The sequence below is a fragment of the Pogona vitticeps genome, chromosome 4, assembly GCF_051106095.1.
Source record: "Pogona vitticeps strain Pit_001003342236 chromosome 4, PviZW2.1, whole genome shotgun sequence".
Classification (NCBI taxonomy): Eukaryota; Metazoa; Chordata; class Lepidosauria; order Squamata; family Agamidae; genus Pogona; species Pogona vitticeps.
This window is the reverse complement of record NC_135786.1, coordinates 184,839,794-184,866,353: the sequence shown is the minus strand read 5'-3', so window position 1 is coordinate 184,866,353 and position 26,560 is coordinate 184,839,794. Positions and strand designations below refer to the sequence as shown.

Here is a 26,560-nt window from a genome sequence, read left to right as displayed (position 1 = left end):
GATGAAGGCCAGGCAAGCCTTGATTAAACAAAACCACGTAACTAAGCACTCAGATTTCTCTTTAATCTTGCAGTTCGTCAAGATAAAAAAGGCAAATGACAAAAATATATAAAAGTTGACTGCCTCAGGGTAGGTCTACTCGCCACCATTTATAAACATTTATCTAATGGCTAATGTGGAACTCCTGAAACAAGTGTACATTCCTGCAACAGCTGTTTCAGACACATAATGTCCTTCATTTTGATACCAAATTTTTATCTCTTGGATGAACTCTACCATCTATTGTGCATAACTACACTGCAGTACAAAAGCCAAAACCAAGTCAGGAGAAACACAGCAGGCACCAATATGCAAGTTTACTATCTAACACACCTCTAACCCCAAGTAGACCACACTGTTAAAGGAATCTAAATCATATAGAAAAGGGTTGTGCGCTCACCCTCTCACTAACACACACATCTTTCTGCTTAGGCATAATTTGGGAGTGTCCATGGTCAGACATTCATTTTTGATCAGTATTAACCCTTTCTTTTTTGGAATGTATGGATAATGTTATTTAAAAGGGGTTTTAAATTGTTTACCATTTTACGCTGCTCTAGGTTCTGTTACTTTGCAACAATAGCCACTTTTGTTTTAAAAAGAATAGCTATTCCCAAATTAGCCATTGTTTTCACTGTCATTTGTTAGGGTTTCTGCAAGGTCATTCAATCCAGCTTTGCTCAACGCAGTGATCAGATTTTCCACAGTAGCATGGATCCCCTCTTGGTCTTGCCAAGTAACAAGCAGCTGCTTAGCTCTCATCTTCATATCTTCACTATCTGATTCAATCTGTCTTATATCAGAGTCTTTCATTTCCAAGTAGGGAGCCAGAAGTTTCCAATATTCCCCAAGCTTGTTAGCAAACAATTCTAGTTGTTCCCCTGTTACAAGTTTGTCCCGTTGAACATCTGGACCTGAAACAAGAACAAGAGAATAAGCAATGTGTCAAATCAGAACTGACTACAGTGATCCTAAAAGTTTTCAAGGTAAGTGAGATATTTAAGGAGTGGCTTTATTAATTCACCCCACAGTGAGTTTTCTATGGCAAAGCCACAGAATTGAACCCATCTCTCCTGTTCTACTCCATTGTTCTGTCCACCACACCACACTTGGTACCCCATTTAAGCAATATGCTATTAGAAACATATGAAAGTAGTTTTTGAAAACCGGCCATCAGCATTTTCAAGATTTCAGTTAATATTCCTACAAGCATGCTTTGATAGTTTTATTTAAACTTGTCACATCTAGTGCTCCTACAAATGTATGACAGAACAAACACTTGCCAGTTAAATCTATCATATGAAACACGTTTTACATATTTCACTTCTCCTTTCCCACTCATGACCAAAAATTAAACGCTACAGGGAGGTTTCTTACAGCATTACCTTGCAATTATTCTGCACCACTAAGCAAGCAGCCATGCCAGGATGAACTTTCAAACACCCTATTCCCCTGAAAATAAGCTCTAGCATGATTTTTCAGGATGTTTGTAATAGAAGCCCTACCCCCAAAATAAACCCTAGTTAAGTGAAACCCCACCCTCCACCCTTGTGCAGCAACCAGAAAGAGATGACATGACTGTATTTGAATAAATGTTTGTCCTACAGTTGTGTTCAAAATTATTCAACCCCCACTGAAATTGAATGTTTTGGCCATTTTGACATTGATTTTGATCATTCAGTCATCTTGCTTACATTTACATGAAAGAGGCACTTGTAGGTCAGAGAAATATAACCTTAAGTTTATAATGAAATAACCACAAATGTATTTTCTGTGCTCATATCATTATTAGTTTTTATTCAACCCCCAAGTGACATTCAATCTTAGTACTTAGTACAACATCCTTTTACAGTTATAACAGCTTTTAAACGTGAAGCATAGCTTGACACAAGTGTCTTGCAGCGATCTACGGGTATCTTCACCCATTCTTCATGGGCAAAAGCCTCCAGTTCAGTCAAATTCTTAGGCTTGCGCACTGCAACTGCTTTCTTTAAGTCCCACCAGAGGTTCTCAATTGGATTTAAGTCTGGTGACTACGATGGCCACTCCAAAATGTTCCAGCCTTTCCTCTGCAACCATGCTCTAGTGGATTTGGAGGTATGCTTGGAATCATTGTCCTGTTGAAAGGTCCAACGTCTCCCAAGCCTCAGGTGTGTGACGGACTGCATCACATTTTCATCCAATATCTCCTGGTACTGAAGAGAATTCATGGTACCTTGTACACGCTGAAGCTTCCCTGTACCTGCAGAAGCAAAACAGCCCCAAAGCATTATTGACCCTCCACCATGTTTCACAGTAGGCAAGGTGTTCTTTTTGTCATATGTCTTGTTCTTCCTCCTCCAAACATAGCGTTGATCCATGGGCCCAAACAGTTCTAATTTTGTTTCATCAGTCCACAGAACACTATCCCACAACTTTTGTGGTTTGCCCACATGACTTTTGGCATACTGCAGTCGACTCTTCTTATTCTTGGGAGACAGCAAGGGGGTGCGCCTGGGGGTTCTGGCATGGAGACCTTCATTATGCAGTGTGCGCTTTATTGTCTGAGCTGAAACTTCTATACCCACATCTGACAAATCTTTTTTCAGTTCCTCAGCAGTCACACGGGGACTTTTCACCACTCTACGCTTTAGGTAGCGCACAGCAGTCGAAGTCAGCATCTTCTTTCTTCCACGACCAGGTAGCATTTCAACAGTGCCCTTTGCCTTGAATTTGCGAATGATGCTTCCTATGGTGTCTCTTGGTATGTTTAACTTCTTTGCAATCTTCTTATAGCCATTGCCCTTCCTGTGAAGACAAATCACCTCTTCTCTTGTCTTCCTGGACCATTCTCTTGACTTCACCATGTTTGTAACCACACCAGTAAATGTCTAGAAGGAGCTGAGTATCACAGTCCTTTTAAAGCTGCCTAATTGGTGCTTATTATGCTTGATTGGTGTTCCGTGACATCCACAGGTGTTTTCACTACCTGATCGAAAACACCTGAATGAACCTCTCTTCTTCAGAGTGGTAGTCTTTAAGGGGTTGAATAATTGTGGCAATGAAGAAACCACAAAAGAAACATTTACTACTGTATTACATAAACAATTGATGTTATTTTAGTTGCATTTGGTTCTTTAAAACGTCCTTGTACGATTTCATTCTGAATACAATTCCAAATGTACACTATAGTCCCTAAACCCCTTTACAGCATTGGGGGTTGAATAATTTTGAACACAACTGTATATGAAAAAAAAATCCCCTGAAAATAAGCCCTAATGTGTTTTTGGGAGCAAAAATTAATATAAGACCCTGTCTTATTTTCAGGGAAACAAGGTATACCATGTCACTATATTCCTATCTGTCTTCTTCTTACTAGTTTTCAAACCATCCAAATGTATGGCTGCTATATAAGTATTACAGTGGTGCCTCGCTTAACGATGTTAACTGGTTAAAAAAACATCGCTATGGGAAAACATCATTAAGCGAAATGCGTTTTCCCATAGAGATGCATTGAAAATGGGTTAATCCGTTCCAATAGGCACGGATTGCCGTCCTTAAGCGAAAAAACCCATAGGAAACATCGTTAAGCGATACAATGTTTCCTCCATTGGAATGCATTGAAGCCTATTCAATGCATTTCAATGGTTTTGCGATGTCCATTTTTGGTGCAAAAACTATTTTTGAAACAAATTCAGCAAAAATTAACGAAAAGTCAGATCAAAGCCAAATTAAGTTTGCACACGTTTTAGAAGGTGCACTAACAATTCCAAGCATTTAAAACATTTTTGAACATTTTAAGACACTTTTAAAATTGAAAAACGGACATCGTTAAGCGAAACAGGGGACCTAAAAATGCATTCGTTATGCGAAGCATGGTCCTAAAATCGCTAAGCGAAAATCGGCCATAGGAAACATCGTTAAATGATACATAGAGTTCTTTTAAAAAATAGTTAAGTGAAAACATCGCTAAACGAGGCAATCGTTAAGTGAGGCACCACTGTATATAGTGTTCTCTCTAAGATTTGTTAGGCATTCCAGAAGGAAAAGAGACACCTAAGATACGACCTACTCTGGCAAATTTTGTGTTACCTGAATTGTGGGCAAACCTCTCAGCTACTGCTTGTAAGTCACTGTTAATAATGGATTCTACATTGCATGCTGACTGTTTTAGAGTTAGTAAAAGAAGGTAGCCAGTTTGCAATAATTTTGCAAGATGAAGAGCATACCCTCAGTCTAAAAGGAGAAAATTGCTTATTATCAAGGTTTCTTAACCTCTTCTAATGTTTATCAAATCACACAGTTTAACAATTCACTTTAGAAACAAAATGAGAGAATGGAATAGCTACATGGGTGGAAACCTCAAGGCATCTGTTAATACAGTAGTTTGAAAATAAGGCTGAGGGGGAAAAGGCAAACTTCAGTTGAGCTACACTAAATAGAAGATGGCTAGGAAAAGTTGTAAAGAGAACAAAATGTGATAAAAATAAGAAAGGGTGACAGAACAGCCTGCATGACCAGGATTCAACTGAAAATAATGTAAAATAAGGCTACTTTTTCAATGTAATTTTTGATACAGAGGCCATAATTGGAGTCATTCATGAATAAGCATAACAGAACTAACTGCATGAAATGTACATCATTCACAGCATTGTATATGAAGTGATCACAGAAATGGTGAAGGAAATCGTGCAAATAAATTTAGCAGCAGAAATAAGCGGACTGAGGACAAGGAAGGAAAGACAAGGATAAGCAAGATTATGGACAAACTGTTTCACATACTAGGAGAAAGGAGAAAGTGCAACTGTGAGGGTAAATGGTCTTGTAAAATTTCTTTAGATGAAGATGGAATAAAATTTACATTGACTTCTAGGATGGAAATACATATATACAATTAATTTTTACAACATATAACTAATGACAACTGCAGACAAGATAATACTGCCTTTAGAAGAACACAGTTTGCCAAAAGGAGCTATGACAGAAAGGCATTAAGAACAGTGTTTTCAAGGTCTACTCTTATATGCAGCATGGATCCAGTATGCTGGATGAAATACCATCAAGACAGCCAGATTTGCAATAAACTGCAAGGAGTATTTCAGTGCAGTAGGTCTAGAAATCTTATTTTGTGTAAACAAGGAAACAAATTATGTAGTTTCTCATAAATACATGACTTGAACACAAATTATTATTGCAGATCAGAAGCTGTAAATAAGATGAACTAGGAAGGAAAAGAGCATCTGTTCACATACTCCTTTTACAACATGTGTCAAGGGAAATGGAGAGTAGCCCAAGAACACAAGCTTACTTTCATTGTTTTCCTTTAATAAAGCATCATTATCTTCTTCATCTTCCTCCTCGCCTGTTTTAATTTCTTCAGAAGGAGGCTATAATGAGAGAACTGAATATCACTGGAAGAATATCCCAAGATGAGTGCTATGCAGCAATCTCCAAAGCATATGTAGTAGAACAGAATGTTTAGAAATACATTTTGGAAAAATTAAAAACCTCATACCTTGTTTTCAATATGGAGACTGGTCCTAAAATCATAATAAACCTTGGCAGAAGTTTTCAATCAAAACTTAAGAACTCTTAATTATCGTCTGTTGCATTTTATTTTGATGCTAACTGAAAATATTTCACTTAAATTTTTTAAGGCTATCACACAAAATTCCTAGGATAGAGGAGTGACAACATTTCATTGCAATAAAAATGATTTTAATGTTTAGCTATTAGTCTGTGGAGAGAAGGAAACATAAATCAGCTTCATTTAATGCACTGAAAAATTGTCAAGGTTTATTTCCACTGTTCTGTTTTTTGTGCACATGAAAGTCCAACAGAATGCCCAGTTCATGACTTTAGACTCCTCCAAGAAGATAAGATAGGCATACATAAATAGGCAAACAAAGGAAAGGAGGATGTTAAAATCCAAAATGTATCAGTATTCTGATGATTTGTCTTTTCACAAACTGAAGCTAACAGGTATTTTGGTAGGTGTGTTACAAAGGCATTGGAAGAAAACCACTGCAACAAAACTTGGTAAATAAGATCTGCATGCTGAATAATTTGTTCTGAATATTCACTTTGCCACTTCTGTATTGTAAGTAGCATAAAAGAGTATCAAAGAGGGACAGCTGAAAAGAGGAAATGATGAAGGGATAAAAATGTAAGGGTAACAAAATACTTTAGTTACTAAGTACTTACAGGTAGTTCTTTAGCTAACTTGATGACCATATTTTCAAGATATTCTGGTAAACTTTTAAACTGCTGGTTGGTTGGCTGAAAGAAATGAGGACTTCTGCGAGCCAACAGTCTTAATGCTCTCCAGCCATAGTTAGAATTATTCACAACTCTGTAATGATAAAGTCAGAAACAGCCTGCCATTTAGCACCTAGGAAAGAAAACACCTATTTGTGTTACCCAAATTACAGCCCTGTAGCAGACACACACTGAGATTTGGTTAAAATGGCACTGACACAAAGATGAACAGCAAAGTAAAGAAGTATTCTAATACATACTTGAATTCTTTATCAACCATGTTTTCAGGATCTGCCTGTTCAATAGCCTCTTCAAAGAACTCTTCCAAGGTTGGCATATATTCCCTATGAAAGAAAGACAGGTTTTAAGTGCTTAACTTTCTGGATGATAAGTTCCCAACCGTTTGTGGTCTGTGTGCATATCTGCAATGTTGAGAAATGGTACAGGTGCCACCACGACTTGGCTGCCATGGAAAGTATAAATACTCACAAAATAGCAATGAAATCTGATCTAGTAAATAAAAAAAATCATGAATTTCTATTACTTTAACACAGGATGCCACCCAAAACATCAAGTTGTGCTGGTATGATATTCAGTGCCATTTAAAATAAAACTTCACAGCTCGAAGACACAGAACCACCTGGATCTCATGACTTAAGACGTAATGGCACTTTGAAGGGGCATCCTTCAAAGTACCCCTCAAACCACCTCATAACTTGCATCCATGGTTGTAGTCGCCCGATAAATGCAGTCTACAGAGACCAGTGTCAGTTTTAATTCTTGGTTGTTGCTGAGGCGCTTCTATGTAAAATGTCTTGGAAATGCAATAACAAGGATGAAAGTGGAAGGAGGAGAGCCTAGCAGAACAAAAATATTTTAAAAGAACAGGAAAATACTTCAGCCTGGAGTTGGGTCAAATTTTATAGCTGTTCACAGAAGCATGCTAACATGAAAGAAAATAGAAAGGCTTCTTTCCTCTCTACCGTTCCAACCATAAAGCCCAATAAATCTGGTGGCATGCAAAACTTCCACGGGATTGCTCTTTCTAGCCTAGCTCATACAAAGACATCCATATACAGTATTTCACAGTGCAGAAAGCGCTATCATTTAACAGTAAAACTTTCAAATCTTTATTTTTTCAAGGCTTTCTCTCTCTGAAATAGTAGTGCACACATGCACACCTTTCCCAAGGGCAGAAAAAAGGAAAGGTGAAACGCACAGTGGCATCGGAAGTAAGAGTTGGAAAAATGATGTCTGCCTGGGCAAATATGCTGAGCATTCACTTGGGACAGCAGCAATAGCAGCAGCAGGAACCCATTTAGTGCAATGAAAGCTCCAGGTCTCCTTGTGGGAAGACAACACACATATTTACTACAATATGATCACTGATTAGGTTCAGCTTCTTTCAAAATTAAAACATCAATCCATGGGGAGGGTGGAAGTACTTGGAAAGAGCAAGTTCCCATTCTGGAGCATGCTTACACCAGCTGGAGCCTCATGGCAGGGGGCAAGTTGCTCTTCAAATAAGCAAAGCTAGGCAAAGCCTGGGTGTTGAATTGCAACGCAGGTACCACTGAAAGGACCAGCTCAGATGACCTTATTAACACAAACACTCCTATTTCTCTAATGGAAGAAAGGGACAAGCTACAGGGTTGGGTGCCCAGAAGCCTGTACCTACCAGACTCCTGCTGTAGAGATCAAAGCTGCAAACTCAGTGCTGGCAGAATATTTCCCCCCACAGCTTCAATACAAAGTTATGGAGCAATGGCTCCTTCTACACTTGCCTCAACAAGTGAGAAGGCCTCCTCTGAAACTTTGCTATTATTTCCATGCTAGCTTCTATCTGGATACTCAAGTGAAGGCCCTACCTATATGCTTTGGAGGCCACAGTGCCTGTGCAGGTTCAGCCAAGGGAGAAGGTACAAAATGACACTCTCTCCTAAGCCATGGCAAATAAGGTCAAGCAAGGGATTGTCACTGGCACTCCTTGCTATACATTAATAAAATTCCATATGCTTTCTTACCAGAAATCTACACAGCTTTCCCAAGTAGCACATGCTCCCCACTGGTAAGTAAACTACAGTACTTCAAAATATGTACAGAGGACAGGTAACAATATCTTGTGCAAATATGAGATGATGAAATCAAAATCTGTAAGAGAACTCCCTTCTCCCAATATAGACGGTTGGATCCAAAGAAAAGCCTGTGGAAAAGACCAAGTGGAAAGTAATTCCCCACAGCTCCTAAAACCTTTTTCCAAGCATTGGCAGACTGTGCTGAATTGCTTGCTTCAGAGGGAAATCTGCAAAGGCCAGGCAGAATCATCTTCCATCTGTCTTCTGTGGGCTCAATCCCTGGATCTTATACACCTCTTTTAACTTTATTAGCACACCTGTGATGCTGCTTCAGGATTCACTACTAGCATCAAAGCAAAAATTTTCCTCTATGGTGGCTCTACTATTTTTCATTTTAATATGCTTACCGACTCTCAGATTTACAAGCTTCCATGTTATCAGGACATAAATTCCACAGGCGAGTCAATTCTTCACTGTAAGGACAAATACAAAACAGATTACTGAATTTTTATATTTCATCAAGTAATGCACTGAAGTATCAAACACTTTGTAAGACAGGTTAATTCAACAAATGCACAGTTTATGTGTGAATATATGAGAGACAGAAAATCAGCACCACTGATTACCACTATTCAAAACTTTAGATTTAACTTCTCCTTTCAATTCCTAGGGAATAAATTATTCTACATGGTTGCTTCTAAAACGCAAAATGTTTCTTCACAGACATAAACTTAAGAGAAATACTAGTAAGGTTTCAATAAGGAATAGAAAAGACTCTTTCAGTGAAAATGGCTTTGCATAAACATTAGGTGAATTTAACCACCACATCCTTCGAGCTTTATATTACTTTTCACATCATCAAATCATTTATACAAAGTTACAAGTATACATATGAAGAAAAATAAAAGGTAGACATACTTTCCCATAAGAATTTTTTTGTTGGGTCCTTTTCCCAGGAAATCTTCAGGAGCTGGTCTTTTTCGTGTAAAAGGTCTTATTGGCTTTGAATCACTAGGTCTGCAAATTTACAGGATAAATAATATGTTAGAGTTTGATACATTTCGGGGGAGGGAGAGTGGAGGCAGCAAAATGAACTTAGGGAGACCACATACAGTCCAAATCTTGGCCACCACAATTCAGAAGAATGAAGATACCTGCAAACCTGCAGGCCGAGGCCCTCATTTCCCTCAATGGTTCTTGCTCCCAAACTGTTCAAGGAGGGTTATGAAACAAGTCCTGGGGTCTTAATTATCCACTATTAACCAGTCCCTATTTCTCCTTCATGTCATTCTTCCCCCATTCAGTATTCAGAAGCCAGCTTGAGGAATCATCACTCTTAGCCTCTGTCATCTTTCTAATAAACTATCTATTTGTTACAATGTTCCATTTTCAGCCATTTTTGTTTGCCTCCTTCAGCTACAGTGGACCCTCTACTTACAGAATTAATCTGTATTGGAAAGGTGGCTGTAGGTTGAAAACTCTGTAGGTCGAGTCTCCATTGACCTACGATGCATTGAAAACCGATTAATCCATAACCGGCCGTTTTTGCTCCATTTTGTTTTTTTTTCTGGTCTGTATGTTGATTCTCCGGCTGCAAGTCGAACCTAAATTTTGCAGCCAGACAAGTCTGTAACTCGAAAAGTCTGTAAGTCGAGCCATCTGTAAGTTGAGGGTCCACTGTATGAGGATAATGAAGATTTACTGTTACGGTTGTTGTGGGTTTTTCGGGCTCTTTGGCCGTGTTCTGAAGGTTGTTCTTCCTAACATTTCCCCAGTCTCTGTAGCCGGCATCTTCAGAGGACTCTGAAGAATCCGGCCACAGAGACTGGCGAAACATTAGGAAGAACAACCTTCAGAATACGGCCAAAGAGCCCGAAAAACCCACAACAACCATTAGATCCCAGCCGTGAAAGCCTTCACGAATACATTTACTGTTATACTTGTAGCGTTCCGGAGGGACTCTAATAAAGCCACACTGGAAATTATGGTATCAATTTCTGTTCTTTTCCTTTTCCTTTTTCTTTCTTTATTGTTTTAAATTAAAGCTCTCATATCACATTTTTATTTTGGAGTCTTTTTGTGAAGGCAGCAAAATATTAGAAGTCACTCTTCTTTCCACAGCTGGTTCTCAAAGATTTTACAAGTTCAGGATAATACACAACTATTCATTTATTACTTTAAACAAGATAGGATATATACAGGTATTACAGGAACATTTTGCCCATATCAGGAATACCGAGTCATTCCAACCTCTAAAGATAACTTTAAAATATATATTTTTAAATTGTTACCTTTCCTTCACAAAACTTGGGCAACCTTCATTTTTCCACGAATTCCAATTTTCTTCTGTGTTAAGTATGTGCTGTAAAAGCAAAACACATAAGAATGTGCCAGCATGATTTAACAAACACCTTCAGTATTAGTGATGGGATTTTTTTAAAAAAAGGAAATTTTCTGATAATGGCCGAAATTCTAAAGTAAACTGCAGTTAGAGTAGGCCCATTTGAATCAATGGAATGTATGGAGGAGTTGACTCACCAAGACTATTTTAGTGTGATTTATAATAACACTAAGCAACACGATTTGGGCACTATCAGATAGTGTCATGGCCGCAAGAGAACAGTTGAGAATTATTTTTGCAATTAGTACAGTATTTTTCGCTCCATAAGGCACACCTTTCCATAAGACGCACCGATTTTTTAGGAGAAGAAAACAGGAAAATATAATCTGTTTTCTTCGCTCCATAAGAGGCACAGACTTTCCACCCCCCCGTTTTGTGGGGGGGGAGTGTGTCTTATGGTGCGAAAAATACGGGGTACATGGTTTTCAGAATGTTTGCAGAGACAATCCTACAGCTGCCTAGAGTAGCTGTTTTGGCCAGATAGGCGGGGTACAAATAGAATGGATGGATGGATGGATGGATGGATGGATGGATGGATGGATGGATGGATGGATGGATGGATAAATATGATGCACTGCAGTAATCCAACAAGGTCATCAGAGTGTGGACAACAGTAAGATGTCTTTCTGTCTAAATAAGACTGCAATTCATTCCTCAGCCTAAGCTGATAAATGACAGAAGACCCTCATATAGAGGCTGCTTATGATTCCAGTGGCATTGCTAGACTAAAAAGCATTGACAAAAACTGAACCTGATCCTTTGCAACCCCACCCAGAAGAAGCCAACAACCATTCAGCCAGGCAAATGAATTAACCATTAAAGAATCTCACTTAAAGTAGATAGGATGCATAAGCTAACCTGTTCCTCCATTCCTTTGTATTCCTGCATTGAGCAAGGGGTTGGACTCAATGGCCTTCCGATTTCATTATTATATGATTCAATTTATGAGAAGGCCACTCACCTCCACCATTTTTGAGAATCTTTCTCCATCTGGGGGATTTTCTGAAAGAAGCTGTTATTGGAAAAAGCAAAATACTTAGATAATCCAAGGTGCAGCTGTACATTTAAAAGACAGATACTAAACAACATTATGAGTATGAAATTACAAATACGAAGTAATCTTCTGGTTTCTAACTATTACCCAGAAGACCTTTTATAGTCTAGATGACACCGTTTTAATTTTCCTATTTAAAAGCAAAATTACACAGAGCCATAAAAGCAAATTGTGGCAAAAATTGAATGCCCCAGAAATTCTATCCCTGCATGCATCTTGATAAGTTACAACAGACAGCTAGAATATATGCAAAATGTTGTGTACAGCACTGACCTGGTAAACTAACTTGGTAGTATCTTCAATCCACAGGGACTGCTCATCAGTTAGAATGTAGTTTGAACTACGAAAGCAAACCCATCAGGGAAGAGTCAGTATGAGAGGCATTGGGTTGGATTCAGAGTATTTTTGCACTGACAGCAGCATCCCAAATGAACATCTACTCAGAATGCTCTAGATGGCATAAAGGGAGAAGAAGTGATGCTTATTGATGTTCCCCTTTCTTTGAATTTACCAGTTCCACAGGCCTTCTGAGCAGATTTTGAGGTGGGGAAGCAAGAGATAGCTGAAAAGAGAGACACAGTGTCCCCGCCTCCCTCATTCAGACAGTGGGACTATTCTTCGAGATCAGAAGACTTCTAGGAACTTCCAAAGATGTTCAATGGGAGACACTGAAAACATTGTAATAGCAAAAGATTTGAGGAAAGTGGTGAGAATAAAAGCACTAAAACCAACTTTCAAGTCTAAATCTTAGCTTACCTTTTAAATTTTACTTGTCCCTTTAGGTACTGAAACAATATTAAATACTGCAATAAAATGTGACGACGAAAGTTGCTGTCACTCAGTTGTAAATCCATTAACTGTAAAAAAAGAAACAAGGAACATATATATGGCCTTTTACCATATTAATGCTTTTGTAACATGGAAGAGCCAAGTAACAAAGGAACAAAGCGAATAAAGACAGTAACTGAGGAAGAAACTAGACATGAGAGCCTGGAAAGCAATGTTGCCAGTTTATCTAAATTCTCTGTTTTTCATATAAGTCAGCGGGGAAAAAGCTGTCTTAGAGTGTAATACTCTGAATTGCAGTCTTGACCTTGATCACCACCACCACCAACAACAACAACAAAATTCCTCTGAAGCTATTAGCATTGAGAGAAAGTTTCCCCTTAGCCATAATGAGAAATAGCAACTTAAAAACAACAACAAAAAAGGATTTTGGGCAATATTACAGTAAAAGAAAAATATTTTAAGTCTCCCTCCCCACTAGCTAAAGTCCCAGTTGCTATCTGCATTTTTGTTAACACGCACACACTATCGCATCATGCTTGGGTCCCACTTCCAATGCCTTGATTCAAAATATTAAAACATAAGCCAAATTTGATCTATTGATTTCTATGAGGCTAAGGTAAATGAGATAACAAGTACTTTAACAACACCAGTCAGGGTATAATCAATTGTTTGTTTCAACCTAATTAGAAGTCAAGTATGGCTTATTTTGCCATGAAGCCTAATTTGGTATATTAGGACAAACACGCATCATACCTTCTCACTTGTGAGGAATTTAGCAAAGTAAACATGTTCTCCTCCAGTTTTCAACTCCTCTAATTTCTTTCTTGAAGCCTGGGTGTCATCCAACTTGTAGCTCTTAAAGACTGCCAATACTTCTTCAGAATACTTTAAAAATTGATAAAATGAAGTATTTGAAGACAACCATAGTCACAAAGCCAAGCTGAAATTTTATAAAATGAGACAGATGCTGGAATATACTGTTAGTCTCTTCTGATCATGCATTTTTACTAATGGCTCTGAGGAGATTACATATACTGTACAATTCATAACTAAATTGTTGCAAGTAACTGACCAGTTGCACAGAGTAATTAAATTTGTTCTATAATTTTTGGGAGACACACTTATTTATCATTGCTATCCTGTTTTCCTGAAAATAAGACCTAACCTGAAAATAAGCCCTAGTATGATTTTTCAGGATGCTCGTAATATAAGCCCCACCCCCCAAATAAGCCCCAGTTAAGTGAAATCCCGCCCTCCACCACTGTGCAGCAACTAGAAGATGGCATGACTGTATTTAAAAAAAATGTAGATTACATCCCCTAGCGTGCCATCTCCTCCAATACTGCCATTCACAGAGGCTAGATGTAGCAAAAGGAATGCATATCAGACACAAAAAATGAGAACGTATGTCTCTGAAAATGTTTTCAGACCTTAAGATTGCTATACCCGTACACCGCCTCTCCACCTCAAAGATTTTCAGTGGTTCTGTACACAAAATTATTGATTTCAATGTGACATTTACAATGGCTGCTGATATTCATGTTTTGATATTTAGATTATAGACAGATATTTTACACACACTGGTCTTCACATCAACTCTTCATATTTATTTTTATGTACATTTAGTTCCCAATAATCACCACTAAAGTTTACATTTTTAGTTCCCTTTAAGCATCTGCTTGGAATGTTCCTGAAATGGTACAACACATTGATCTCTTGAAAGATGGGGGTAAAAATCCACACAAGAACCATTACCTTAAGGAAAGTCTTCCATGAGACCTTTTCATAACACTGTACAGGATTTCTAAAGTAGTCTTGAAGTGACCAGAACTTTCTGTATAAATTATAATCTATTGGAATGGAACTGACAAAATAATAATATTTAACAGACATATAAACACAAATATGCCAATTTTTTATTAAAACATTATCATTGTTCATATACATTTGTATCCTGCCTTTCTGCTCTAGACATGCAGTCTAGATGAATACATGACCATAGATCAAGTTCTCACCTACGACTGCCGGGCATCCTAGAAAACAATACACTTAGTTTCAAGATCACAGCGGTGATTTGAAAGAAGCTAAAACTGCACTAATTTAATAGTGAGCATCCCTCTGTCAGTTTTGAAGAAACTGATGGAGATAGTTAAAAGAATTCAGGCAGATTATTGTATTTTTCCATGTATCCCCCCCCCCATGTATAAGACAGACACACCCCAGTTTTCTAACCCAAAATTAGGAAATTTTAACTTAACTTTGAGTATTCAGCCTCTGGGCTCAGAACGCTAGGACATTACGAGTCCCTGTTGAATCTGAGCACTGCCTACAGGCTCCACCTCCAAGTAGATATATTCCAATCACTTTGATCCCTGCTTTCTCTCTTCTTGCTAAGGCCCGTGGGGCTTAGCAAATAGAGGGGGAAAGGGATCAAAGCAATCCCACAGCTGCAAAATGCCTTTTCCTCTCCATTTGCTAAGCCCCGTGGGACGTGGAAAGGGATCAAAGTGCTGCAGGATTGCTTTGATCCCTGCCTTCCCCCCCTTTGTGTTCCACGAGGCTTAGCAAAAGGAGGGGAAAAGGGATCAAAGCACTTAAGGATCCTGACTGTAGGAAGCTAAACCTCATGATTGAAGACAGCCTGTTTGCAGAGGCAAGGTATGGGCCATTTTGTTCTCCTCTCAGCTTACGTCCGTGTATAAGACCCTCCATTTTTAGTCTAGAGTTTTTAGACCAAAGTGTCGTCTTTTACACGGAAAAATACGGTAACTTCATTGAAAGAGGTACAATATAAATAACAGTATTAAGTAATTACTGTTTCAGAAGTTCTTGCACATTGTGAAGAAAAGTATTATTTGTATTTTCTAACCAAACTACTAAAACATTTTAGTCGTGCTATAACTGATTTAACTGAGTTGTAGTTATCAATATATCTCATTTGGCTACAAATGGCAGCAGAACCTTGACAATTCCACTATTCTCCAAAGATCACAAAAAGGATGCAGTATTGTAAGTTACAAGAAAGTTAGACAAAAGGCAATTAATAAATTCCTATCTAATCAAATAACTGCATCAAGCACATCACAGCTATATAAAATAAATTTTCATGCAATTTAAGAGTTAACCACTTTAAAGCAAATTGAAACTTAACTTTTTGTCCATGCTTACCAACTAGTAGGAGCTTCATCATCACCCATTTCACCTTCCTCAACTTCCATACCTTCTTCTCTCTCCTCTACATGCTGAAGGAAAAGAGGGCATTTAGAGTTCATTCCCACCAGTTTTTCAAGTCAAACTGCTACCCAATTGGTTTCATTTCTTTCCCTAGAACTTATCACAATACTGAAAAAGAGGTTACATCTAGAGATGGTGCATTGTTGTTGTGCCTGCACAGGTGTTGCACAGGTATAATGCACATCTCCCTTGCACACTTGCCCTTTACTCAGGCAATGCACACTTCCTTCCTCACCTCCCCAGTACGTCTAGCCACTCATCTTTTGCAGCCTTCTCCTCCAACTTCCGATTTCTCCCTTAGCCGACCACTCAGATGAGGAGGTGAGTCAGGGAGGGAAGTGCGCATTCCCCAAGGAATGGGTAAGCGTGAAGGGGAGGTGGGAACCATATGGGGACAGCTTAATTTATGCTGATCTTTAGCTGCATTGTTTTAAAGTCAGGATTGGGACAGTTATTATCAATACTGTCACTACTGGAATTCTACTGAACCAGTGAAAAAATGCTCAGATCAAAGCCTGCCAATTTCTTCTTATGTCTACTTTCCTTTTAAGAGTCTAAATTAGAAAAACATCAATATATGAAATAATTTGTTTAAATTATTCTTACAAACAAGAAAGAACAGTTTTATTTTTCATTTGAAGGGGGCAGGGAGCTCCACGGGTTGAGTATCAGCCACATCGACAACAGGCAGAGGAGAGGTAGGGCGCAGATTTTGCTTCACCTCATCCCAATGTGATATATGGGTGAGAATTAACTACACCAGACCCACTTGCTTCTGTGAGCATGACAGGGGAACAAAAACACTTGGGACTTAGTTGACCCAACCACAAACACATGATATGTCCTCTCTCCTTCCAATGGTGGAACATTGCAAGAATATCTGTGACTGTAGAATTTCAATGGCGGAAGGATCACCTCCACTGACAGAGTAGTATTTTCACTAATGCTCTCCTGTCAGCTTCTAGCAGAGGCTAGGACTACTCCCTTAGTGTAGAGTTCAAAGGGGATTTTTCAAAATTACTTTCCCTTTGGGAAGAGTCACAGCCACACAGCTTTCCCAAAGTGCAATGTTATGTCTTAATTTCTTCAAGCTGCTCAGATAATGTTTACGTATAGAACACAATAAAAAGATAACCTTTTGTCCGAGTGTGCTCTCTTGCTCACTGGTATTAAAAACAGTGATATTTTCCAAATTAAATTGACTTTGCAAGTTCAGTCCTGTAAGAAAAAAAAGTATTTTATAAACCGAGGACTCAGAAAGTTCTAACTTGAAAATACACTACCAACCAGCATATGTCAATAGTTATGTGAATCAGCATTTTCCAACATTTTTTACATAATCACACTACTTTTAATTATAAGAAACCTAGAAAAGATATGATGTCTAAAATAATCAAGTGCCAGGAAAACCTGGATACCGCACAATTCATCTAAAATCTTTTCCACTACTAAATCAAGCTAGAATTTTCCTAACTACTGAGAGACTAGAATTGAAATGGATTTCATGTATATGTGACATACTGGTTATGCTATTAAACAGATCAAATCTCACCTGATTTTTCTGAAAGTGGAAATAATCTAGCCAGAAATAGCTGAATTCTTCCACAGAATACAGTATTTTGTGATTTAGATAATCTTCTTAAAAGATCTAAAAAGATACAAAAAGTGAACAGGCTGATTAAATTAAGTTTCCAGTATTGTTAAAATTTCATATACACTGTGGTACTGAGCATGTCAACTTTGGAGGGACTTTTTTCAAAGGATTTTTAAGCATAGAATATCTTCACACACACACACACACAAATTCACACATTTACAAGTACCATAGTATCCATTTAAAACTAAACAAAATATAAAATTCTTGAGGAGGCAAAAAAAGTTACTTACCATTGCACATTCTCAACAAGTAATTCTTCCCTGCTGAGTAAAATGTGTTCTATAAAGAGAAGATGTTCACCATTTAAAGGTCAGAAAGTTATCATAAAGCTGATACAAGGACTACATGCAGCATTTGTGACTATATTCTAAAATAATAACAGGAACTTTATATCACACATAGGTGAAGACAGATGCAAATAGCTATATCTCTACAGTAGGAAAACACAGTATTTTTCTGTATATAAGACACTTTTGCCTAAAACTGTTACACTAAAAATTGAGGGACATCTTATGCATGGAAGTAAGCTGAGGACAGAACAAAACTGCCTGTACCCTGCCTCTGTAAACAGGCTTCCTCTAATAACAAGGCTTAGCTTCCTCCAATCACAAGCCTTGTGGAACTGACGTCAGTTGATACTGAACAAACCAACTGGAACACAACTCGTTGGAGATGAAGCCTGCAGGCTTAGATACAATAGGGACTTGTAATGTCCGAGCATTCTGAGCCCAGAGGCTGAATACTCAAAGGTAAGTTAAGTTTTCTTAATTTGGGGATAGAAAAGTGGGAGGGTGGCGTCTTATACATGGGGGCATCTTATACACAGAAAAATACGGTATTATCTTCAGGAACCAATGAAGAAGCTTTTTTGGGTAACATTACTACTTTCATATTAAACATTCATTTCATGAATAAGACCCAGACAATTTTAAAAATTCTCAAATCTTATGCTGACACATTCCACACCATCTATGGAAAGGGGAGGCCAGAATGCAAAACATCACATGAGAGCAAATACACACTATACCCACTATTGTTCACAAGCACTGAAACATCCTTATATTTATGGAAAAGCAAAGAGGGAAAGATAACACATTTTGCCTCAACTTCTGTCATTTTAATTATTGTGGAATAGCAAATAAAAATCATGTTTGTAACATTCATTCTTGTCCTCTGAGCAACAAGCTGTCCACAGGACAGCCTCAGAACTAGATACATGAAACAATAATACTTACTGACTTCCATGTAGTTACATTTTTTTCCACAAATGTGAAAATTTTGTCACACTGATCCAAAGGAAGGCAATCCAAAACATCTCCAAGGAGCACAAAAGGAGTTGATGCAGTACAGATACCTTCATGGGACAGAATATGCTTATATATTGGTTGCAAAAATCACACAATTCCTCAACAAACATTGGGTTAATATTTCTGTTTTTTTTTGCTATGATTTTTCTTCTTCTTCTCTTTTTAATATTCATCCTATGAATTTAGCAGAGTCTTCATAGTTTCTACACTCGTCTTATGGAGGGTAAACCAAAAGTGATAGCTAAAGCCAGTGAACCTCAGTCAGTATAAAAGGACAGCAAATCACTCAGTGAAAAGAAAAGCATCTCCAAACAACATAAAAAGAGTGAGCAAGTCCAAAGATGTTGAAAATACATTAATAAACCCTACATGTTGCACACGAATCTTCTTCTGGAACTCTTAAAACATGAAAAAAAGTCAAGTAACAAGAAATGCAAACTCTTATTTTTAGAAGGATTTAAACTATCCCAGACTCACCTTCTGTAACGGCATTAATAACAAGAGAGATGATAGCTAGGACATTTTCACAGGAAGCTTTATTTATCTGAACGAAAGAAATACAAGGTATATTGTTCACTGTGCATGACTGAAACATTACTTTGATTAATATAAAAACACTGAAATATGAATTACATTCATAGAAAAGTTAAAGAAACATTTAAGACACAGTTATTTTCAATTAAACACATATATCCATTGCATTAACTACTTGGTGAATTCAGTGTCTGGCTGTTGTGCTAGAAGCTGGGGGTTTGGTTCCCCACTGTGCCTCCTGGGAGAAATTATCCCATACGGCCTTGGACAAGCTTCACAGTTCCAGTAAGCCCCAAGAAGAAAGGGGCTTCTTTCTTCTGAGTACCGTATTTTTCCATGTATAAGATGCCCCCACTTTTCTAACCCAAAATTAAGAAAACTAAGTGGGGCTTAGCAAATGTAGGGTAAAAAGAATCAAAGTGCTGCAGGATGGTTTTGATCCCTGCTTTCTCCCTTTGTGCTAAGCCCCGCGTGACTTAGCAAAAGGAGGGGGAAAGGGATCAAAGCAATTTCATGACTGCACAATCATTTTGATCCCTTTCCCCCTTATACATCCATGGGATTGCTTTGAGCTTTCTCCCTTCCTTTGCTAAGCCCCATGGGACTTAGCAGAGGGGAAAGCAGGGATCAAAATGATCATGCAGCACTTTGATCCCTGCTTTCTTTTTGCTAAAGCTTAGCAAGTGGAGGGGAAAGCAGGGGTCAAAGCCCTGCAGGATCACATTGATCCCTGCTTTCCCCTCCACTCAGTTTTTTTCCTCCTCAGCTTACTTCCGTGTATAAGATGACCCTCAATTTTTAGTCTAAAGATTTTAGACAAAAGTATATTCTTATACTCTCATGAGAAAAGAAGACTCCTTGGAAAAGACCTTGATGTTAGGAAAGTGTGATGGCAAGAGGAGAAGGGGACGACAAAGGATGAGATGGCTGGACAGTGTCTGCGAAGCAGCCAACATGAAATTGACACAACTATGGGAGGCAGTGGAAGATAGGAGGGCCTGGCGTGCTCTGGTCCATGGGGTCACGAAGAGTCGGACACGACTAAACAACGACGACAATTGTCTTATACATGGAAAAATATGGTACTCTCTATATTTTGTTGTTATTGCTGTTTAATCATTAAGTCGTGTCCGACTCTTCATGACCCCATGGACCAGAGCATGGCAGGCCCTCCTGTCTTCCACTGCCTCCTGGAGTTTTGTTAAATTCATGTTGGTAGCTTCGATGACACTGTCCAACCATTTCTCTATATAGGAAACCCTAGGAGAACTCATTGTAAGGCAGAATTAACTTGACTGCACATTGTTTTTGTTATTATCATCATTATTATCAACTGCATTATTAAAGAAACAGGTCATGGGACCTTTAGTATTCTATGGCCAAAATTATCTTGCATAACTATGAAAATGGCATGCCTCCGGAGAAAAATTGTCCCAAATTAACAAATCACAGTAGACATTATTAGTTGCACACTGTCTCACAAAACTCAGTATGCAGCAAGTAACATTTATGGTGATTTCTTAACTTGTACTAATTCGTCTCCAAAAGTTGTGTTATTTGTGTTACAGTGGTGTAATCAGGCAAGAGGATTTGGGCTCATCTTTAGAATATTTTGTAGGGACATGGTGGCACTGCGGGTTAAACCGCAGAAGCCTCTGTGCTACAAGGTCGGAAGACCAGCAGTCATAAGATGAAATCCACCCGACGGAGTGAGCTCCCGTTGCTTGTCCCAGCTCCTGCAACCTAGCAGTTCAAAAGCATGTACAAACACATATCATTACAACAAGAAATACTCACAATTTCTTCTTCTAGGGCAACTCTGAAAGCTTGGTCCAAGGTAAGCTTCTTTTCATTTTCACTACAAATGAACAACACTGTTAATCTGTTTTCCAAAGCCCTAACTAATGTTAAATATGTGTTACACAAAAAATATGAAATGAAATATGTTACCTTCCAGGTATCTGGCTGAATGCAATCAGTAATGGTTTAATGCTTTTGTTCTTGAGTGCCTCTCGAGTAGAGTTCTGAAAAGATAAGAGAGAGGAAACATAACTTCTTGTACAATTCATGATGGAATGGCCAGTCGCCACAGTGATTGACACTGACTTATGCTGGTGGGTAATGCAAATATGGTGCAGTTTCAAAACAAAACAGAAGAAACTGGTACATTCAAGGAAGTCCAGATTATAAATGAGATGAAGTCTCAGGATGTAGAAAATAGAATCAAGCTCTTTATTCTGTATTTCTTTAAATGAGTTGTTAAAAAACTCTGGCTCAATGCATTTCGGCAAAGCCTTCTTCAGGAGCTAAGCATAACACAAAACCACACATTAGATATTGAATCATTCACATTTTCTTTTGAATATATGTGCGCGCGCGCACACACACACACCCCTACCAGGGCTTGGGACTCTCAACTTTATATAAATACATGTATTTATACTGAGCACATGAGGCATTATAAAATATATTAGACAGAATATCAAACACATACCGAGCTTCTTTATACTCTCTGCACCTTTCTTTGGTTGGTCTGTCTGTCTGTCTGTCTGTCTGTCTGTCTGTCTGTCTATCTATCTATCTATCTATCTATCTATCTATCTATCTATCTATCTATCTATCTATCTATCTATCTATCTATCTAATCTATCTAATGTGCCGCCCACACTATCCAAAGGTCTCTGGCCACAGAGGGCTGCTCCCTCCAATGCCCTCTCCCCTTCCTGTTGCCTCAGATCCACTGTGGGTCTCTCTATAACCTGATGGCAATTAATAATAATAATAATAATAATAATAATAATAATAATAACAACAACAACAACAACAACAACAACAACAACAACAACAACAACAATAACCCTTCTAAAGCCCCTTCTCCCCTCCGAGTCAGGTGGTTGATGTTGAGGATGGGGTGGGGCAGCCAGAGGCAGCAAGGGCCCAGTCCTGCAAGGCCAAGGGAGTCCGAGCCAAACTCCTCCAGGAAGGCTGGCCACCGGCAGCAGCACAGTCACACTGTGGGATGGCAGATGACAAAAAAGACTCCCCCGAAGGCAGGAATGCTGGTCCGGCTATATCAGCTTCAAAACTAATTGAACGTGTTCAAAAGTGCAGGCACTGAAAAAGGAGGCATTTGTACACAGCTGCACAGGGCAGTGAGATAAACAGCCTAACAGTATTATCATAATAAAGGGAGAAAGTCTATTTCTTTGTTTAACCCAGTACTATGGTGTTCAATATCAGGATCGAGTCAATTTCCCTTTTTATTAAAGACCTTTCACAGTTCCCAGGAACTATGTCCACGGCCCAGAACACCAGATCTTTTATTGTATGGTTCATTTCTGTAAAATGGCCAACTAGAGGAATGCCTAGTCATTTATTTCTTGAATTACTAAAGTGTTCACCCATTCGTACTTTAAGAGGTCTAGACTTTTTTCTTATGTACAGTTTATTACATGGGCATCTTATAGCATAGATTACTCCCTTGGTATTACAATTAATGAAATCCTTCAGGGTGTAAACCTTTTTTATTCTGTGGATCTATAAACTATGACATATGCCTTGTATTACTGCAATAAACAAAATGCCCACATAGATGATGTCCTGGGGGGTGGGGTTTCAGGTAAAACACTAGGAATTAGTGATGGTGTAGTATCTTTGAACTCACTTCTAACCAATATTTCTCTTAGATTCTTAGTCCTTTTAAAAGATATTTTTATTCCCTCTTCAAACCCCTCTAGATATTCTAGAATGTGCCAGTATCTTTTTATGCACTTGGTCAGTTGATCTGTTACATGGTCATATGTCAGTATACAGCTTACATGGTTTGCAGGCGTCCTTACTGTTTTGTTTAGGAGATCACTGTGGCTTTTCCTGGTGGCCTTAGCGATACTGTTTTCTATGACCTCATTTGGATAGCCCCTGTCTTTTAGCTGGTCTTTCATCATATGGGATTCCTGCTCAGTTCTCTCTCATGGTGCAATTTCTTTTTAGTCTCAAAAATTGGCCATAGGGGAGATGCTGATGCAGAGGTCTAGGGTGGAAGCTATCAAACCTCTGGTAGGTATTGCAGTCTGTTGGTTTTCTATATAAACTAGTGTATAATTTCCCAGACTCTTTCTTGATGGTGAGATCTAAAAAGTGTATTTCATTAAAGTTGAATTTGGTATCAGATTTGATGCTGTTGTCCAGAGTATCTAGCCACCCACAAAATTGCATCAATGAGCTCTCTGAATCCCTCCAAATCATAAGGATGTCATCAATATATCTGAACCATTTGATCAATTTCCCTTATAAAGGTGTGTTCCAGAATACATCCTATCGTCATATGACTCCATATACAGGTTGGCCAATTCTGCAGCCTTTACACATCCCATAGCTACTCCTTTTATCTGCCAACAGAATTTGTTATTAAATTTAAAATAGTTCCTTTTCATGGCTATCAGGCTAGGGAATGTAGAAAATAGGTGGGAGGATGTTTTTCTGTTCTTCCTAAGGATATCTAATGCTTCTTCCTGAGGTATATTGGTGTATAGAGATTTTACATTCAAGGTAACCAAGATGTCCTTATATTTTATTATGACTCCTTCTAATTTATTAACTACATCTCTTGAGTCTTGAACATACGAGCGAATCTTGGGTATGAATGGTTTCAAAAAGTGATCAATAAATTTGGATAAGGGTTCAAGGACTGAATTGGAACCAGAGACTATGGGTCTACCTGTCACAGGATTGTCTACCTTATGAATTTTGGGTAGGGTATAAAAAACTGGAATTCAGGATTATGGTCATTAAGTAGAAATGTATACTCTGCATTACTGATACAACCCAAACAAGGCCTTCCTCCAGTGTAATGATCTCTTAAAAGATTTCCTTTGTAGGATCATAAGGGCACGGTTCACAGGAATTCGTGTCAGACAATTGTCTAAGAATTTCTGACTTGTACTCATTGGTGTTCTGAATAACAGTGGCCCTACCTTTATCAGCTCTTTTTATCAAAATGGATGGATCAGAAGAGAGGGATCTAAGGGCGCACTTCTCTGCCTTACTCATGTTGTTCCATGGGGATTTACTGGAGTTCTTTAATCTATCCAAATCTGTTAAAACCAATTTCAAAACAAAATAATTCAGTCTGCTCTGTTGAACTGTTTCTTCAAGCCTCTAGTGTGAAACAAAAAAGGCATTCATTTTATAAAGAAGCAGAAAGATGCATGAAATATGAATTGGGGGGAAAAATCAGTCCATTTAATGGTTATTTGTTAAAAAAATGCTAACAGTGCCATACATTGATATTTTAATATAATGACACCAATAAAGCTGGTGAGTTTGAGTATAACTAAACGCCTCATCAAAATAGATCGTTATAATCTTGTATGCATTTTCAAAGTATCTAAGATACTGCCATTTACACTTTTAGTTGTTTCTTTCTTTTAAAGGTTCCCGCGGAAGAAATTCTACATCCTGATATGTACTGAGCACAATAAAATACTACTCGGTGTTCTGCTTCTTTTTTCCTCCATATTTCAATATCTTTTTGACAACTTAAAAATGAATGTCTTTAGCCATTCGAAGGCTAAATCCAGGTAGAGAACACACATATTGTAACAGAACAATCTTAATATTTTCTCCTGGGAATCAAACACCACTGATTTCAATAACATTTTCTTTCAAATCAGTGGTTGAAGGCATGTAGCTTTTCTCTCTGCAAAGAACAAAAACTGTTGTGCTTAGTTGACTTAGGGCCAATTCATCTAGCTAAATTAGAATGTTCAGAACGCAGATTAAATTCTACACAGAAGCTCTATAATGCTGTGTTTACTAATGATAGCAAACAAAATACACCAGCAGGGGTGGGGGCAAGCAATTCCACTGTCTTGATGTTCTATTTGCTGCATAACCTCTCTCTCAAGCACCCACACATGCAATGCTGACATATGGAGGTATGTTTACACATATAGAGGCTTCCATAAAACATATACATACAGTATAGAGGCTGCCATACAACACCAGTATTGGAAGATTCTGAACCTCATAGAAATTTGCCACACTGAACTGAGTACTGTATGTGGATTCCTTGAGGTAGAGCTACACAGTGCATGCAATATTGAAGGCAGGATTACTTAGGAAGACTTCATCCCGCTTATGTTTATTATGTTTAAATAATATCAAAACAGGATTATGTATTATTACATTGTCATATGCCAATTTACAACTCAGCTGATGCAAAGTTCCTGAAAGAGGGTGGTGTCTGACTATGTTGTGTATTAAACTCTGCAAGGGTCCATTGCATTCAATACAATTTCATATTTAACAAAATGTCCTGTCTTCAACCGCCCTGTTCAGCTCTTGTAAACTCATTCCTCTTTTCTCAAGCTAATTTACTTCTTTGTAATGTTTGGTTAGTCCTAATAAAACACACACCTAACTTTTTCTAACAGACCAAGAGGGCTATCTCAATTTATCATCATTTATTTAACTGTACATCCCACCATTCTCCTCAAGAGGACGGGAGGTGGCTTGCAGTATTAAAACAAAAAGTGGGGACAAAAACAGCAGCACATACCCCACCCCCACGGCAGCCAGGTCCTCAGAAAAAGGCTGCTCGAAGAAAAAGGCCCTTGCTTGCTTGCTTGCTTGCAGGAGGACAGCAGAGAGGGAGACAGCCGGGCCTCGTGGGTATAGCGCCCGGCATTAATAGGCGTGAAAGTCAGCCGAGGCCAGAAGCAAGACCCGCTGAAAACAAGGGGAATGAACTGCCATCAAAAAGCTGCAATCCTTTGCAAAACTCGTTTTTCTGAGCGGGAACTTCAGGGATTAAAATGCCTTCAGCCTTTAGGGGGCGACTGAGTTTTTTTTTAAAGGGGGGCCGAGGTCAGGTTTTAGAAACGGTGGGCCCCTCGCTCCCGTACCTCCGTGACCCCTTCGCCCTGAGTACCTCACCCGTTTCGCCTCAGCCCCAACCGTTAACGGGACGGAAAAGGGGGCAAGCTCAAAGAAGAAACACACACGTTTTATTCGAAACCGCAGCAGACGGTTACTTCCCCTCCCTTCCGGACATGCCCACACCCTCCCCCTGCTCACCGTGAAACGTAACCGAGCCTCCGGCAAGCTGAACAGCGTCGGCGGCGACATAGCCGTCTCTCTTGAGAGAGCCGTGTAGCGACCAGGGGCTCGGACTGATGACGCCATCCCTCAGCGCCAGCGCCGCTTGGATAAGACTCCAAATTGCCAGCGCTC

The 26,560-nt window shown here is 38.7% G+C and overlaps 1 protein-coding gene across 2 annotated transcripts; it reads right to left on the bottom strand.

Annotated features, from left to right (window-relative positions):
* Positions 1 to 42: 42 nt before the first annotated feature.
* Positions 43 to 26,560, bottom strand: THOC1 (THO complex subunit 1). Of its 2 annotated transcripts, XM_020794535.3 has the most exons (21): positions 26,405 to 26,560; positions 21,278 to 21,351; positions 21,125 to 21,185; positions 19,271 to 19,337; positions 18,722 to 18,840; positions 17,717 to 17,765; positions 17,382 to 17,477; positions 16,965 to 17,047; positions 15,764 to 15,837; positions 14,351 to 14,459; positions 13,349 to 13,480; positions 12,563 to 12,663; positions 12,080 to 12,146; positions 11,714 to 11,764; positions 10,643 to 10,713; positions 9,270 to 9,368; positions 8,759 to 8,824; positions 6,537 to 6,620; positions 6,223 to 6,370; positions 5,327 to 5,405; positions 43 to 953 (listed from the first exon to the last, which is right to left on the bottom strand). In XM_020794535.3, the coding sequence occupies exons 1-21, from the start codon at positions 26,510 to 26,512 to the stop codon at positions 658 to 660; spliced, it is 2,034 nt and encodes a 677-aa protein (XP_020650194.2). In that variant the 5' UTR covers positions 26,513 to 26,560; the 3' UTR covers positions 43 to 657. The 2 variants fall into 2 exon arrangements, with proteins under 2 accessions (XP_020650194.2, XP_020650195.2); XM_020794536.3 differs by lacking the exon at positions 5,327 to 5,405.

Coding starts and splice junctions, on each gene's coding strand:
- THOC1 (XM_020794535.3), bottom strand. CDS start 26,512: ATGGCGTCATCAGTCCGAGCCCCTGGTCGCTACACGGCTCTCTCAAGA. Junction 18,841..19,270: donor TATTAATGCCGTTACAGAAG/GTGAGTCTGGGA, acceptor TGTCCCATGAAG/GTATCTGTACTGCATCAACT. Junction 17,478..17,716: donor CTTGTTGAGAATGTGCAATG/GTAAGTAACTTT, acceptor GTATCTTTTTAG/ATCTTTTAAGAAGATTATCT.